Consider the following 16415-nt stretch of genomic DNA (forward strand, 5'->3'; position numbering starts at 1 on the left):
TCATATGAATAAATAAAGAGAAAACACTTAATTCAACAACAATAATTTGAAATAATCCCGTTATTCTGGGCTGTTGCCTTGGTCTGAAAGAGCAGGCAGACAGCCACATAACCATGGCTGTCTTCACTGACAGACAAAGACTTTGTGATGAATTGGCATTACATTTAAAATGGAAAAAAAGTGAGAAAAAAAAAAAACAAAAAAAAAAAAGGACCTGCTTGTTATTGTGAAAAGATGTGGGATTAAAAAAACATTTCATCATAATAATGAGCTGAGCTCCACAAATTTATTGGATTATTTCACAATTTCAGGGTTAAGCAATGCGCTCTCTGTCTGAATTTATTATGATGCCAGTTTATTTATTTAATTAATTAACACTGAACAATTTATGGCTGCACTGGAAAATGAGTTCATAGGGCAGTGTAAAACTCCATGAACATACTATGACTTCAGAGTTGTGATTTATCTATCTTTTCTTTCTTTCTGTACTTCATAAGAAACAAAATATTCTCAGTAACAATATCACAGTAAAGCAGTAATGTTACAAAGTCATAATTAGCATTTCTTAGCTACCTAAGCTAAGTCAGTTCCTTGTATTTGCTGTTCAGTTGAATTTAAAGCTCCTAACTAAAATGTTATCGGGGAAAGCAACATGATTTTCTGTGGCCTCCTCCCGTTGTGTAACGCCGCAGCCTGAAGGAGGCGGGAAGATCATCATCACCATGGTTATGTCTGAGGGTCAAAGACTTCAGTCACTGACAGCAAAGCATTTTCCACATAATGTTAAATGTGCTGATTTTGTTTGTCTTCATGTGTATCTGTTCAAGTACTTTTGAACTTTGACACTTTGGGCACCATGTTTTTAAAGGGCTATCAAATATTTCATTTCAAACTGAATGTGCTAAAGAACAAAAAAAGAAATGTGTAACTCTTCAAATGCTTATAGTGTGGACTGTATTTGCTGCATTATTAAAGAGCCAAGAGAGAAATAATTATAAGAACTTAGAGTGTAAGCAGATATGCTTCAAAGCCTGTTTCATCCCTGTTATCTATACTTAGAAGGTTTTCTATGTAGCATCTGAAACTGAAGTCATTTCACTTTTTGCCTGGATTAAATTTATCAGCCTATTTCAAGTAAAGAGCAGACAGTGCATACAGTATAAAGTTCTCCGTGCTGTATTAAGTTAGCCCCTTTGCTTTTCTTAGAAGCAGCCAGCAAAAAGTCCTCCCACTTGAGGAAGTCCCTACACATGTTGGTCTTTAACTCCGCCCCTGTTCACACAGATTCCTCACCACCTCCCACAAGACTTGGGTAGGGTGGGGAGGGGGAGGCTGAGGTGTGGGTGGGGGGTAGGCTGCTCTCCATCCGTCCCAAAGTAGCACAGTTGTGAAATCACTTTACAGTACAGCAGGAGCTGTATGGAAGCACAGCTCTGAGGACTGAGACCCAAGAGAGCAGCAACATCTTCCGGTCCTGGTGCAGAGTGTGTGTGTGTGTCTGTCATGGACCGGTATCATGTTCTGGGTGGCAGCAGGACTGTACCGGCGCTGAGACGAGGTCAGAGCAGGGAGCAGGCCGTGGTGTACATGCTCGCTCTGGCTAAAGAGAAGCCTGTCTTTCTCAACAGTGTGGCAGCACTCATGAAGGTAACTGATGCCACTGCTAATATTAACGAAGCTCTGCCAGTCGTTTCTCTCTGACTGGATTTTAAATAGACGAGTGATGTTCCTGTGATGGGTTCTTTGGGGTTTTGTGGTTTTGTTTTTGATGTGGATAATACGTGTACTGTTCAGGGGGCCTGTTGACTACACGTGATGCTGTGTGGCTGCAAGTTTTCAGCTGTTTCAGTCGTTAAGCTGAAGCTCAAGGGCAGCTTTCAGGCCCTCAGACTGCTCTGCTGGGGTTTTATGAGCTGAGCTTCAGAAATGTATTGCATATATTCACATTATGGCAGGTGAAATGACATAACCTGCACAGTGTGGGAGTTACAGTCCTGTAGTAAACCTGAGAGTCAGGGAGAAACTGGCTGTGTTCAGCGGGTGCTTTCAAAAGCGGCATAACCAAGAGTCTGTCAGTAAATAAATAACACAATACTTGAACACATAAACCTTAAGAGCTACCTTTTCAAGTACTGTTAGCATGTTAAGGGCATAAAGACTCTTTGGTATCCATGCTGGAATAGAAGGACCTGGTTTTACTGTTGAAGTACAAAGCTGTTGTTGTTATTGATTTGAAGCTGTTGAATTATTTTTTGTGCAATATTTGTGCAGAATTTGTGCTTCTATTGAAATTTTGCACAAAAATTTCCCTTTTTTTCCCCTGGGAAAAACCCAGGGGGAAAATCTCTGGAATTGTATTGTCGAAAAATCCTCGGAAACAGGAATAAGTTTGTCAAATACTGGATGAAATCGTTCTGCATTTCAGGGATTGCACTTATCTGCTTTCTTAACCGGGCTTACGTGAGGAAATCCATACCACTCTCATGTCTGTGTGTTAAGTGTTTTAAGCGGCAGTATAACTAAGATTAGGAACAGAGGGAGTCAGTCTGTCCAAAGGTAATGAAATCTGCTTACCAGCACCTGTAAAGCTCACGAATGAATTAGCTTTGAGTGAAGCCAGGCTAGCTCTTTCCCTCTGTTTCCAGCCTTTATGCTGAGCTAAGCTAACCAGCTGCTAGCCGTGGCTTCAGATGTCATATATGTGTATGAGAGTGGTATCAATCCTCTCATCTAAGTCTTGGCAAGAAAGCGAGCAAATAAGTTAAGGAATATATTTTTTAATTAAACAATTAAAATAACAATCATACAGTAGAAATATGTACTGAAGTGTCAGAATGATTTATCAGGGAGCTCATACGTTGTCCAAAGACTAATCTTATTGCAGAGAAAGGTGAAGAGATCACCAGGTCCTGCTGAGGGGCTGACTTCACTGATTTAGGACTTGGAGCAGAAGAGTGGTATGTGGATGTAATGATGACGGATGCCAGAGACTGTTGGAGGCGAATATGAATGTTTGGGAAAGAGGATGATGTTAAATTGAAAAACTGAAGCCAGAGTGTTGTTCCCATCCAACTGTCAAGCAAAGTGTCAGCATCCTGCTTCAGAATGTCAAAATAAAACCCCAGTAAAATGGAAAACATCAGTATCACCAACAACCAGTGTTGTCCCTCAAACATGAGAGAACAGTTAAGAAATCATAAAGTAAACAACAAGGAATCTGACTTGAAAACAGTCTTTGGTCTTGTCATGACCAAAGAAGCATTTCAGACGTGTGTACCGTCAACAGATACCAGTGATGTTGATGTTTTACAATCATCTGAGAACATTTTTCACCTCGTGTTATATTCATCATTTACTGTGTAACTGCATTTCCATTGCAATTTTTCTTACGTCTTGGAATTGTTTATTTTTGCCAACCAACACTCTAAAACTCAAACATTTTAAATTGACATTGTTTTTAAAAAAAAACAAAACAAAACAAAAATAAATAAATAAATCGTAAAGAGATCTGTCACTTGGTTGGAAATACTCTGTATCAGCTCCTAAATATACAGTAAAGATACAGTGCATTGTAATTTGCATGAAAGCGAGCTGTTGAGCTCCATGCAGCTGTGTGCATCCTCCAGTTTGGCAGCTTGGCCACTGTTTGCTTGGTATTGCTGTTTACTTTGGCGGGGATGCTCACTATAAATCTCCTCTGGCTAATACAGTGTCACATGGATATTCAGTATAATGGTTCACTACTGAACCAGCCACATGCTATTGACTCATAGTTTTTGAATGATATTGATATTTAATCTCACAATTTCTTCTGCACAGCAAAGGATTTGACTTAACAAAGCTGATTCAACTGGCTGCACATCTCTCAGACTTGATCTTATCTCCCATAACAATAATCAAACCATAATCCTGTTTATTATCCCCAGCAATGTTTAGAGAATGTGAAAATAAGACTCCCATCTAGCCTGTAATCACTGTATCTAGTCTTTGATGTTCTCATCTCTGTGCTGGAAGTGTTTGACAAGATAACTGGAGCCCGGTCTTCACTTTGAGAGATGCCTCCAGGGCTTGGATCCCAGTTGAAGAGGAGGCTTCAGCGGTTTAAATGCCAGCCACCCCCACCAGGAGCAACAACTCCATAATTTCATTTTTAGATCAGTGCCAGCCATGGCAACATGGAGGACCACCAGCCTATTATCCAGAGAGGGCGGCTGCCGCTGGAGAGCCTGATTGTCCTATTCCCCCCCTGTCTGGCTTTGATGCCTGTGTGTTCAACAAGGGAGAAAAAAAACCAGAGGCAGAAAATAAAATAGAAATATTATATTTCTTGTTAGGATCATCTGTTTGTTCCTCCCCTGGGACCTGAGCGTGATGAACCCTCTGAGCATCGGAGTCTGATCCTGAATGGGGTTTGTTACAGACGCTGAGTGTGAATCTTCCCCTCCGCCTGCAGTTGTGTGTAGAGAGTACGGCTTTGTTGAACTTTCACGGTTTACTCTTGAAACCCTAAAATACTATGTGCGTGAGATTTGTGTTTACACCTATGACATAGGTGAACAAAGAACAAAGAAAAAAATAGAGCTGTATACTTAAGAAGTAACTGCTCTGATCAAAGGTGCAGAGACAGGGAGCGGCCCCGGGGTGCTGGGGGAGGAGGAGGAGGGGACGAGGAGGGAGAAACATTAAAGGGCTCTCTGGGGAGAGAGGGAGACATGAGGAAGAGATGCTGACTGCTGGGAGCATGAAAATAAGCAAAGTGACTAAATGAGAGAGAAGTGACAGAGAGAGAGACGCAGGATGTCACATTCTGGGATTATTCTTAATTGCTGCACATTTAATGAAAAGGTTTTACTGTGGTTAACACAACAATGTTGCTGCATCCATTAAAAGTATGTTGTAAGAAGAGACTTCAGCTGACCTGGTTTTTCATAGATGAAATGTTGAATTCACAACCAACTTAAAACAACCTTTTTCTCTCAGGGTTTTTGTACTACGGCCTGCTTAGCCTGGTGTGGCCAGATGCATGAGGTGGCTAATATAGCAGGGATTGACATTGTTGTGTTGGTGACATTAGACAATCAGGGCTCTACTCTACCTGTGATAGGGTTACATTGTGTTTCAGTACGTTCCAAATGAACATTTCTGTGGTTTTATTACAACAATAAAACCAGAAGTAAGCACGTGGCCTCTCACAGGGAGACATGTTTGGTTTATTGTTTTCTGTTTTTGGTCCAATTGCAGGCTGTCATTTAGGTTAAAAGAGGGCTTTCAGACTACAGGCACAGGGGCCCCTGATGTGTAGAATTTACACTTAAACCTAGCTTTTTTTAGTTTTTAGTTTTTTTCCCTTTAAAGCAGCTCTTTAAAGCACATGAAGGGAAATTCAGTTTGCAGTTATCCTGTAATGTAACTTTGACAAGTCATTTTTTTTTATTATTTCACTAATTTTGAAAGGATAGAAAATATTGAATCTCCACTTTAAGAACACTTTTTTTATGTGAAATAACCACATTTCAGAGATAAATCAGCAGCAGCTTCAACCTCAAAATCTTCTCATCAAACCCAGTTGTCATGAGAACCACCCACTAGCTGAGACGTGGAGGGCTGTGGAATGTGCGAACGTGGAGAACTCTGGGAAACAGGCATTCCTTCACAACCCCATGGTTGTTTGGTTCATAAAAACTTGCGTGCATGGGGTTTACACTAGCTGTACACCAGACTAATTGTTCACCTCTAACAACATAAGGTTTAATTGCTTTGCTTTTTTAAGGATGTCTGTGTCTTAATGGGAACTTTGGGAATTAAGGAAACTAAGAGCAAAATTCTAGGTTGTAATTTTATAGCATAATTAGTTTTGTATCTAGGAAAGCACTGAGACTGATGGCACTGACATTAGTGATAAATCCATACAGGAAAGTGTGCATTCATAGATACATAGATGGGTTTTAAATGGAATACAGTGTATGACTACACTGCTTTTTCAGGGGGTGTTTAGAAAACATGGCCGAGCTCAGCTGTGTGTTTGTGTGCATCACATTGTTGGTGGTGTCAGACTTGTGACTTGACTTTTTTTTTTTCCTCTATGCCCTAATGACACAGCAGGGCTTACAGAGGCAGTTTGGGTTTACAGATACAGATCAGCTCAGATAAAAACGGTACTGACACGGATATTTGAAAATAAGGTGTTTGATAATAAGTTATCCTTGCGTGTCGGAGCATTATGTTTTATTGATTTTAATTTTGCCTTATTTATAACAGCAGTTTACTGCTTTTCCAACTTTTTTCAGCAGTGTTTGTTTTTTGTCTTGAGACACAGATACCTGAGCAAAGGCTTAGAATCATTTTAACAAATAATTTTGCATCTTAGCTGATTTTGTGTTGTACATTTGAAGTCAGTTGGTTCAGCATTAGTGTCGATAGCAGCTTCTCCTTTCTCACACCTGCCACATGCTGACCTTGAAAACAGTTATAAACAATATAAATCAAGATTAAGTCTTTGGCTTGGATTTGAAAAGCTTCTCTAAACAGCAGATGATTGAATGTTGCCGTGGAGTTCTGTCACCGTTACCTCCAAACCTCCCAGCAGAGGGGTGGGGATGGGGGTTTGTTGTTGCGGTGGTGTCAGGGATTGTGGGTGTTACTAGCTTCCAAAAGCCAGTATTTGTTCATCTGTCTTCTGGCCAAGCTGGCCAAGGTTTCAACTGTTACTTCTCGCGGTGTCCATCATGAGAGTGAGTAAACCCAGATTTTCATTCTTTCACACTGAATTTTCTGTGAGGTTAATGGTTGGGAAACACCTTTTTATAGGCTTGTTAATTAAAAAAAAAAAAAAGAAAAAAAAAGAAGAAGAAGAAGAAGCTATTTGTTAAAGTTTAAAAGGTCTAACACTGCATTGGCTCATTGAACAAATGTGGAAATATCTGTTGTTCAAGCCAAAACCTTATTGTTTCCAACTGGGACATGTGGTTAAAAGGTTTGGATTAACACACTGACCTGTTGTACCACCTTGTTCCCTTCACAGCCAGCTCTCAGACTTTCTAATGATATCTACAGGGAGACCTAGAGACTTGTAAAGTATTTTTTTTAGAACCTGTGGTATCAACAGCCTCTGAACATAAAAATTCCTCTGACAGTTAAAAGACCCACATGAGAAAACACAGAAAATATGGGATTCACGCAGATCTGTCAGCATGCAGTCAGTTAGGAGCATAATTTGAGCACAAACGTCGGGCATCACATTTGATGCTGCATCAAGTTGATTTATGTCAAGACCAAACTCATTAAAGGGTTTTAAAATCTGTCTGTGATCCTGCTGCTCAGCCTCCTTACAGGTTTGGTTCCCTGAAGGCTGTCTGGCAAACACAATGATAGCTCTGGTTTTCAATCAACTTTCTTGACAAAAAAAAAACGAGACAGGCATCAGAACGCTGAGTGGTCTAATCTGTGTGCGCGTTCGAGCAGATGTTGAGTGGGAGGACTCATGAGTAGTTGTAGACTTGCCAGAGAATGTTTTGAAGTTCGACTCTGTTGTAGTGAATACACAGCACTGTTCCACAGCCTAAAGGGGTCTTTTACTCCCACCCACTCAGTTAAAAGCTAGCTGGTCCCAAATTACAGGTTAAAACTAGCTCCTGATAATCATGCAGATGCTCCCTCAGTAGGGAGAGCTATGCTCACTTGCAGTCCGAGGGAGCTGATACACCAGGGAGTTTATTTGTGGGTGAGAACAGTTTGGCTTGCCAAGTGTTCCTACACAACAAGAAGCAGACGGGGGCCTGAACTAAATCACAAGAGCACAAAGTAACAGAGTGTTTCTTTGGCTCCAAAACCTTATTCTTTGTTAACAACTGTTAAAAAAAAACTGTGGAGGTGTGTTTGTGCTAAGGTTTGACTGATATGAGTTTTTGAAAGCTCATTCTGATACTTTTGGTTTTCATTGTCACTTGTCTGAGCGTTCAGTGTCTTTACATTTGACCATTTCACACCAGAGAAAGAATAATATGCTAATCCGGTTTCTACTCAACTTACCACTTCTTTAATTTATGTGTTTTCAGTAATATTTTTCCTCACTGGTTTTGGCGTACACATTACACAGGCCTTAGCTGAAATCTGCCAAAAAGCTAGCAAGTGTACCTCTGGCACATGAAGACACTTGTGTTTACGATTACTCACTATTTAAACTTTAATTGATACACCTGCTAATTTTAATTAGCATTTGACCCATGAAATCAAGGTGTAGTCTGAACATGGAGACCTCTGAGACGCTGTGTCTGCATCTGTGTGGTTCAGCTGCAGACAGCAGCTGACATTTAGAGTTCAGAGGTTACTCGGTTAGCCCGGTCTGCCGGATCCCCCATAGGTGGGCTGACCCCTCATAGTGACAGCTGGACAACCAGTCACAGAGTCTGACTCCCGGGCAGCACCCAGGAGAGAACACTGTGTGCAAACTGCTGTGTTGTTTCAGGCGTGAGAGGAGTCTCCACAGACTTCACGTCTGCTCTAACTGAAACTGAGGCTGGGTGGCAAATCACCAGTTTGGGTTTCATATTAGTATTTATGAGATTATCACTGCTGGGTCTGATGTAGGTTTGGACAGATTAATCAGTGTGATGAAATATGAAGCTAATATTATCCCTTTATTCAAATTTTAATTAATTTTTACTGTTTTAGTTTTTGGTAGTTTAGAGGCTTTCTCCTCACAAACATGTTATAATATGAACGTGTGAGAGTCTGTAGTTTCAATTAGACAAATACTCTCACGTATCCAACCGTGACCTGATGCAGTTGTTGTGTTTGTATTTTACCACAGGAGAGACAGCGACTAGAGACCATCCTAAACCTCTGTGCTGAATACAACAAAGGAGAGAATGCCAGTCTGGACCCTCTGGGCTCAGGGAAGACAGGTTTTCCGGGGGCACTGGCAGATGGTTCTGGGCGGAGACCGTCTGTGGAGAACGTCCTAGGAGGGGCACCGTCTTCAGCTACGCTACGCCTGGCGCAGAGACTGAGGGAGAGCGAAGACGAAAATCTGAAGGAGGAGTGTAGCAGTACAGAGAGCACTCATCAGGAGGTGAGGACATCTCCTGCTCCCAGCACAGCACCAGCACTGCACAATGGAGACAGACAGGTCAGAGGGAATGCATAGTTCCCTATCAAAGACGCTTTCTCTGCATGCCGCTGTGGAACCAGCATGTGCAAGTAAAGTGCTCGGCTTTTTCTAATGCAGTGGCTCTTGAAGTGAGGTTTTAGGGACCACAGGGGATTCATGAGAGTCTTCAGTGGGGTCCTGAGGAAAGGACAAGTTTGAAATTACAAGAACACGAGAGAACGCACAAGAACATCCACTTATTTCACACTGCACCATATTTTGCTCTTTCAAGTCATGAAAAACAAAAACATGCACACAGTGACTCCTCACATTGTCGGATTTCATGCATTTGTTTAGTGCAGAGTGTGAATAGGATGAAGAAGCACTGCAGCGATGCGGCTTTATCAGGGGAATAAGGTTGCTGTTATCATGTAGAATATTGTTGTGCATGGATGCATATGACGTGAGCAATCATGCATGCTATGTAAGGTTGAACTCATATGTCCTGTACATCAGTGACCATGCATGACTGGAAAAAAGCAAGAACTGCAGTGAATGTTTTGCACAGTGTGTTTAACAGTATAACAACACCTGTACAAAGAAACATTAGCTAAAATATGAAGATGCACAGCTGAACAAATGTAAATATTACTGTAAATATTTCTTGCATAGGTGAGGAAAAATCTGCAAAAGGAAACATGAGCTTCACAAACTCACCATCAGCTACTTCCTGCACCTCCCTCTCTTTTTTTATTTCCAATTACAAGTTACCTTTAAACAGCGGGATTCTGTTTTTACAGCGGCTCCTGCATGAAGCTCATTTAACAGTCACCTCCTTTCTCTGTGTGCTCCTTCTCCTCTGTTTCCTCTCTCTCTCTCTCTCTCTCTCTCTCTCTCTCTCTCTCTCTCTCTCTCTCTCTCTCTCTCTCTCTCTCTCCATTTGCTGTGACAAACAAGGGCTTCTTATTGCCAGTATTATTACATTTAAGCTGCCAGCAGGACATATGTCATTACCCAACAATTTTGAAATGATTTGAATGAGTACGTTTTGTAATACACGTTTTGTAAACATGTAATAAATAGGTGTGTACCTCTGCCTTTCTGCCCCCCCCCCGACTTCACGTCTTCTCTTGAAAGCCTGACCTCCTCTGTTCTCCCTCCCCGCAGCATGAGGACTCGTCCAGTGCAGGCGGCGCAGGTCGTCTGGAGCTGGGTTACCTGGTGGACGAGAGGGTTCGTGTTCTTGCTCGGATCGATGAGCTCAAAACCCGACTGACTGAGCTAGAGCAACAACTCCAGGAGTCCAAACAAGAGGTAGCATAACCAGAGTGGATGCTGATGGATTATTACGTGTTTTCAGTCTAAACCCAGTGTAGACTCAGGTTAAACACCAGCTAAAGCTGCTTTTTACTGAACTAAATCACCAGAGGAAAGGGCTAAATTTTCCACAGTGTCAAACAGCATAAGCTGGAATCAGTTCATGATCACAGCGTTGTTACTTTGTGGTTGTGTTAGTCTGTGGAGGGCTGAAGCTCAGACTGGCAGGTGTGACTTTGTGTGGTGTCCTCTTCCAGGCAGAGATGGAGCGTGCCTTGCTGCAGGGCGAGAGGCAGGCGGAGCTCGACCAGATAGAGGCTGAAACGGACATCATCACTCAGCTGCAGCACAAGCTGGATGAACTGGAGAGCGCCATCCAGAGGGAAAAAGACAAGGTAGAGAGAGCAGCGGATAAAGAGAGTGGGGTGGACACACCTCACATTGAATCCAGTGATTACGTTATGTTCCAGAGGATACAGGATTCAGATACTTCCAGAGGTTATGTATGTTTTTTGACACTTAGAAAAGAGAGAAAACACACACACACACACACACACTCACTGCCTGTGTTTTTACAGTCCTCTAAACAGTCTTCTTTGGTCTCTTACCTTTTCTACTGGTCCGTCACTGTTGGAGTCCCTGCATAAGTCAGCTTTCCTGTCTGTTTCCTGGACTGGGAGAAGTGAATTTACTGCACATGATGATTAGAGAATTTGCAGCCATGCAAAGGGCTCAGTAAAGGACTGGATTCACCTCCCTGGGTGTTCTCCCTCGCATGTTTTCAACGTAGTGGTTTGTCAGTTCTCATTTGTTTTCTCCTCAGCTCGACTCCTCTAACTAACTGACATCCATTAACCTCTAATCCTTTCCCCGCCTCTTCAGCCCTCAAGTTACTGGATCTCTGATCCACTTTGCTCACCTTTTTCTTCACCGTCTGCATGTCAGACCCTGCAGGCCAGGACACCTGCCTTCCTCTGTGGTCTTTGGTTCTGTAGTGCATGGGTCTTACAAGAGACTTTTATTGTGTTCCAGTAGCTGATAGGTGAAACTACTAGCATGTCCTCTATAGTGGATTTAGGGGGATCCTTTTTTCTTTTACCTACATCCAACACAGTTAATCAATCAGTATCGTAAGAATGAAAGGAAGTGTAGAGAAACACATTTACTAGTTTCTTAACTTTTTGTTGTTAAACTGTTGTTAAAAGTTTCAAAGTCTAAAGTTTTTGTCTGCATCTGCCACCAAAGAGTGAAGGTGTCATTCCCGATTGTTTTATTGCAGGATGAGCCAGTGAGTCAGTGAACCGACTGACTGCTTTGGTTAAATCTCTCAGTGTTCCCAGACCTCTTACACCATCAACCTGTCTGAGAGTTTTGCGCCTGATTATGATCAAGAAAATCAGAACACGTGGAAATCCTTTTCACAAAGTTGGATCCGTATTAGGCATGAAAATGTTGGGAAACCCCAGGTGTTAGTAGAAAATTAGAGGATAATTTCTTCATTGAATCGTGGTTGTACAACTGACAAAAATACTTTTGGCATTTTTTATTACAAAAAAGGAGTCGTTGTCTCTTTTAACTGCTCTAAGCTTCCCTTCAGCTCGGAGAACAGAACAACAGAGCATCTACCGGTTTCTTTTTAAAGTGAGACTCCTGTTAGCGCTCTCAGTCCTGGAGGACCTGTCTGCTTTTTCAGTTTTTCACATCAAAATACGAAAGGCAGAAGGTGAAATTCTAAAGCCACCTTTGTTCCAACACAGCCAATAACAGCAAAGTTAGTAGTTATCGATTGATTCCAGAGTTTGAAACTAGAGCAGCCCCCAGGAGAGGCGATGTTTCTGCACTTAAACTGAGACACTTTCACTGCTGTCAAGATAGTGTTGCGCCGCAGTGACTATATAAATGTTCTGGGGCCAAAAACATTTCAAGTCAGTTATGAGGCAATTGTCTCACAGTTTATTGAAGTTATGTTTACTGTCCATAACCTTCAGTGACAGAATGAATGGTCCAATTTAGCAAGTCCGAAGTTGGCACAAGCTTTTCTCATTTGGAGAATGGATATAGATAAGACTGGAGCCACAAAGAGAATATGACATTTCAAAAATATGTCAAGTATAAGAAAATTAGGGCTTTGTCATAGGAAAAGCTTGGGAAGTGTAATTGTCTTGTGAGTTGTAACATCCCAGTGGCTTCGTACCTGCTTCCTGTGCTCTGCCAAACCCTAAAAATCTGTCACGACGTGTCTGTTGCTAACACCTTGCAGCTTTTTTTTATTTGCATGGCGTGGATTTTGAGAAGTGTGTTTCTCTCTCTCTCTCTCCCTCTTTCTCTCCCCTCACCCATCCATCCCATGTGTGGGTGTGTGTGTTATGTCTTTCTAGGAGAGGGCTAATGTTGAGGCCGAGCGCCGGGCCCTGCAGAGCCTCCAGGAGGGCTACGCTGAGCTGAAGAACCAGCTTCATAACTGTCCCGAGTCCCTGCGGGAACAGTTGCAGGAACAGCTCAAAAGGGTGGGTCGTCAGTCCGGCAGGAGCACCTAAACCACCCCGTCACCTAACAGCTCTAGTCCCATTAGCCTGCCCCCTTTGAAACTTTGAAACAGCTGCAGATTTACCTTCTTTTAAACAGAAGGCGAGGTGCATCGGCCTGACTCACAGAGGGATTATTTGGTATTAAACACCAGTTTAGAATTTGTAGCATCTGGTGCTTTAACAAAGTGGAGCATCTGTTTATCGTGTTATGTCCGATCCACTGTACACTGCACCCACAAAGGCTACTTTTGTTGATGTTAAAGCACCTTTGGTTGACACATTTAAATGTATTAAATTGTGAAGTATTTTATTATATTACTTTTGATAAGTAGTATTAACAGTGTAAAGATGGCACATGTGCCACAACCCAACACATACCAACACACATAGTGCTACAGGCACCTTTAACCCTTTAGCAGGGACCTGCTACATATGGTTTACGCACGCACACACACACACACACACTGTATTTATGAGAAGCCCTCTCAGTGCCCCACACAGCTGCAGGAATGCTCCCTCCTCCACACCACACCTACATGCTACTGGAGCCTTCAGCACACAAATGGCCCTCTGGTCACTTCGGCTACAAGTGATGCATTTTGGTAAAAATGTGGGTCATGTGACATGACCCCGCTGCACTGCATGTGTGAGTCTGATCTGCATCTCTTCTTTGCCACGGCTCGCATAAATTTGTATAACTCAGCACTAATCAATTAACATAGGCCCTGACTAGATCCATTCTGTGTCTTTCCTCGCTCTCGTCCTGTGACTTCTCCTGTGTAAATTAATGTTGTTGTTTGGTTTTGTCGGACCTTGCACTTACTGCAGGAAAGTAAACAAGAAAAAAGTTTCTACCGGCTAGAAGAATCATTTAAGACTATGTTTATTTCTTGAAATATCTCGTCAGTTGACAGTGATACTATATCAACCATTCAGTAAAGCTAATAAGTAATTAGTTTAGCCCGTGTTCAGAGAGTACAGTGAACAGCAGGTATGAAGTTTGACATATGACTTTACAGAATTTTTATGATGGGCAGGAGGGAATTTCAGGCTCAGCCAGGAGAGCAGAGGTACATTCAGTCTGTGGTGCAAAGCAGGATAAAGTCTAAACGAAGAACAGAAGTTGTTCCCAAGGCGTATGAGTTGAACCTGTTTGACGTTTTGTGAGTCCTTTGTTCCTGTGTTTTGATCACTTGCAAAAAAAAAATAAGTCATTTTCTTCTCAGGCTGCATGTCAGTGAGTTGACATTGCAGGCTGTTGGGTCACAAATGCTACTCAGACTCTCAAGAGCCCTCAGACTCAAACACCCGTCTCTGTTGCTGACAGGAAGTGCTGTAAAACTTGTCAGCAACTACATAGTGACAGAGCAACAACAGGAAGGACAGGCTGATGCTCAGGAGGAATCTCTGCAATACACAGTAGAATATGTATTTACATTGAAGGCAGCACTGTTTTCATAGTACTGTTTTCAGAGCAGATTTATTGATACATATATTTTGCAGTCAAGATTTATTTTTTTCTTATAGTACTTGGGCTATAACTTTATTAGCTCATATTGTTGTTATTCTGGAGCAGTTAAAGTAGAAGAATGGAGTGAAAGTGATGGAGGGAAAATCAAAGTCTTCCAGTATGAAATATTGGAATATTGTTTTTTTTTTTCAGTGTAATTGACCATCCCTTTGCTCCTGTATTTAATAGTACATCTAATGACCACACACCAGTAGCTGTGCTGCAGTAGGGGCATGTTGTACATGGCTGTCTGCTTGACTGAGCACGCTGAGCTTTTAGTTGTCCCCCAGAATGAGCTTCAGCTGTGCTGGGAAAATGTTTTAAACAATTTCAGATACGAATGTCAAGGTGTTTTCACGTCGCTGTTAGCAAGTACGCTAATCTGGCAATAGTGGATGGCTTTACAATGAGCAAGTGTAAGCAGCACGTTTTCTGTTTGTGTTGTAACCGCTGATAACACGGGTGTGCGCCTCCATCAGGACGGAGAGGCGTTGGAAGCGGGAACCAAAAAGTTTGAGGACCTGGAGTTTCAGCAGCTGGAGAGAGAAAGCAGCCTAGAGGAGGAGAGAGAAACCATCAGCCAGCAGCTGCTCCAGGAGAGAGCCGAGTACCACAGCAGTGTGGCCAAGAGGAAGGTGAGGACACACCTGAAAGACTGCAGAGGAACAGGAATACAAGAATGACCTGAGTGTTTTGAACACTATGGGTTTTTGTGTTCTGTAGGAGAAAGTGTCTGCTCTGGAGAGCCAGGCCAACCAGCTCAGCCTACAGGCGACTCAGGAGTGTGAGCGGCTAGCTAAAGACAGAACCCTGACACTGCAGATGCTCCAAAAGGTACGCATTTACCTGTCCACACTGTTCACACTGTCAGTGCATTAAATAAAGCCTCGGTCTGAATCTATGGCTTCATGTTCCAGGAGAAGGAAAGACTGTTGGCCCTGGAGAAGAGATACCATAACCTGACTGGAGGAAAGAGCTTCCCCAAATCCTCCACTGCAATGAGAGAGGTGAGAGAACTACTGAGCCTCAGAGTGGATCTGGTGAAAGCAAACACACATCCACCCTCAGTGCTCCTGGCCTGAAAACAAAATGGAGCTTTGATGACTCACAGCTGATTCGTAACCACATTTAACCCCTTTAACTGGCAGCGATTTGTTGGTGTGCAGACTTGTTGATAATCATTTGGGTCGAATTGAACCTAACATGGTGTTATCAGGCTAATCCAAAGATTTACGATGGAAAATGCCATTGATAAGTGTTTACCTACATGTTGTCTTTGGACAACACAGGCTGAAGCTGCAACAGAGAGGAAGGCAAGTGACAGAACATCTGTGTCACACTTTCCCTTTAACTTTATGAACTTGTGTCCAGTGTCCTATACGTTTTCTGCAGGCAATTTAAAAACACTTATCCCTGACTGTTGAAACAGGAAATGCTCCATATCAGCGAGGCTGACCTGTTGTTGGAGGATGTCTACTCCTCCCAGCATTCCCTCTGTCAAGCCTCTCCTTCCTACTTACATCCCTCCCCTCCCTGTCAGTTGTACCCCAGCAGCCCTACAGAGGTAATCAGACTAATGATCCCTGCATGAAGCCCACTACTTCCTCTCTGCTTTCGTGTGCAACTCACCCCAAAGGTCACTCATTGCACTGTCAGTGTCCCGGTCACACTGTGGCTCCAATTGCACCTGTGATGTACTGTGCTGTGCTGTGCTGTGGTGGCCCAGGTCGCTTTTTCTACCAGACCTTAATTAATGCCAGTTAAGAGGAGCCAGCACAGTAGCTTTCAGCTGGAGCTGGGTTTTGTCCAGGGATGTAGTGGATTAGCATCCACCTAAGATCTCCCTTTGCTCACCTTTTATGTTCAGAACAGTTACTGGTACCATTTCACTGCTGTTTTCTGCACTAGGATCAAGCAGAAGTGACAGTTTTTAATTTTTTTAACGGACCACTACATCACTGGTTGTTGTGAA

At 42.5% G+C, this 16415-nt stretch overlaps 1 protein-coding gene across 4 annotated transcripts in view; it reads left to right on the forward strand.

The window, feature by feature from the left end:
• Window positions 1-16415, forward strand: part of phldb1b (pleckstrin homology-like domain, family B, member 1b) — a 98995-nt gene that overhangs the window by 65571 nt on the left and 17009 nt on the right. For all 4 annotated transcript variants that reach the window (XM_041046953.1, XM_041046954.1, XM_041046955.1 and 1 more), the window contains exons 7-14: window positions 8810-9127; window positions 10256-10402; window positions 10663-10800; window positions 12784-12912; window positions 14923-15078; window positions 15167-15277; window positions 15361-15450; window positions 15873-16007. In XM_041046953.1, coding sequence (XP_040902887.1) covers window positions 8810-9127; window positions 10256-10402; window positions 10663-10800; window positions 12784-12912; window positions 14923-15078; window positions 15167-15277; window positions 15361-15450; window positions 15873-16007 — 1224 coding nt within the window. The remainder of the gene's footprint in view (window positions 1-8809; window positions 9128-10255; window positions 10403-10662; window positions 10801-12783; window positions 12913-14922; window positions 15079-15166; window positions 15278-15360; window positions 15451-15872; window positions 16008-16415) is intronic.

This window comes from Toxotes jaculatrix, chromosome 9 (assembly GCF_017976425.1).
Source record: "Toxotes jaculatrix isolate fToxJac2 chromosome 9, fToxJac2.pri, whole genome shotgun sequence".
NCBI lineage: Eukaryota > Metazoa > Chordata > Actinopteri > Toxotidae > Toxotes > Toxotes jaculatrix.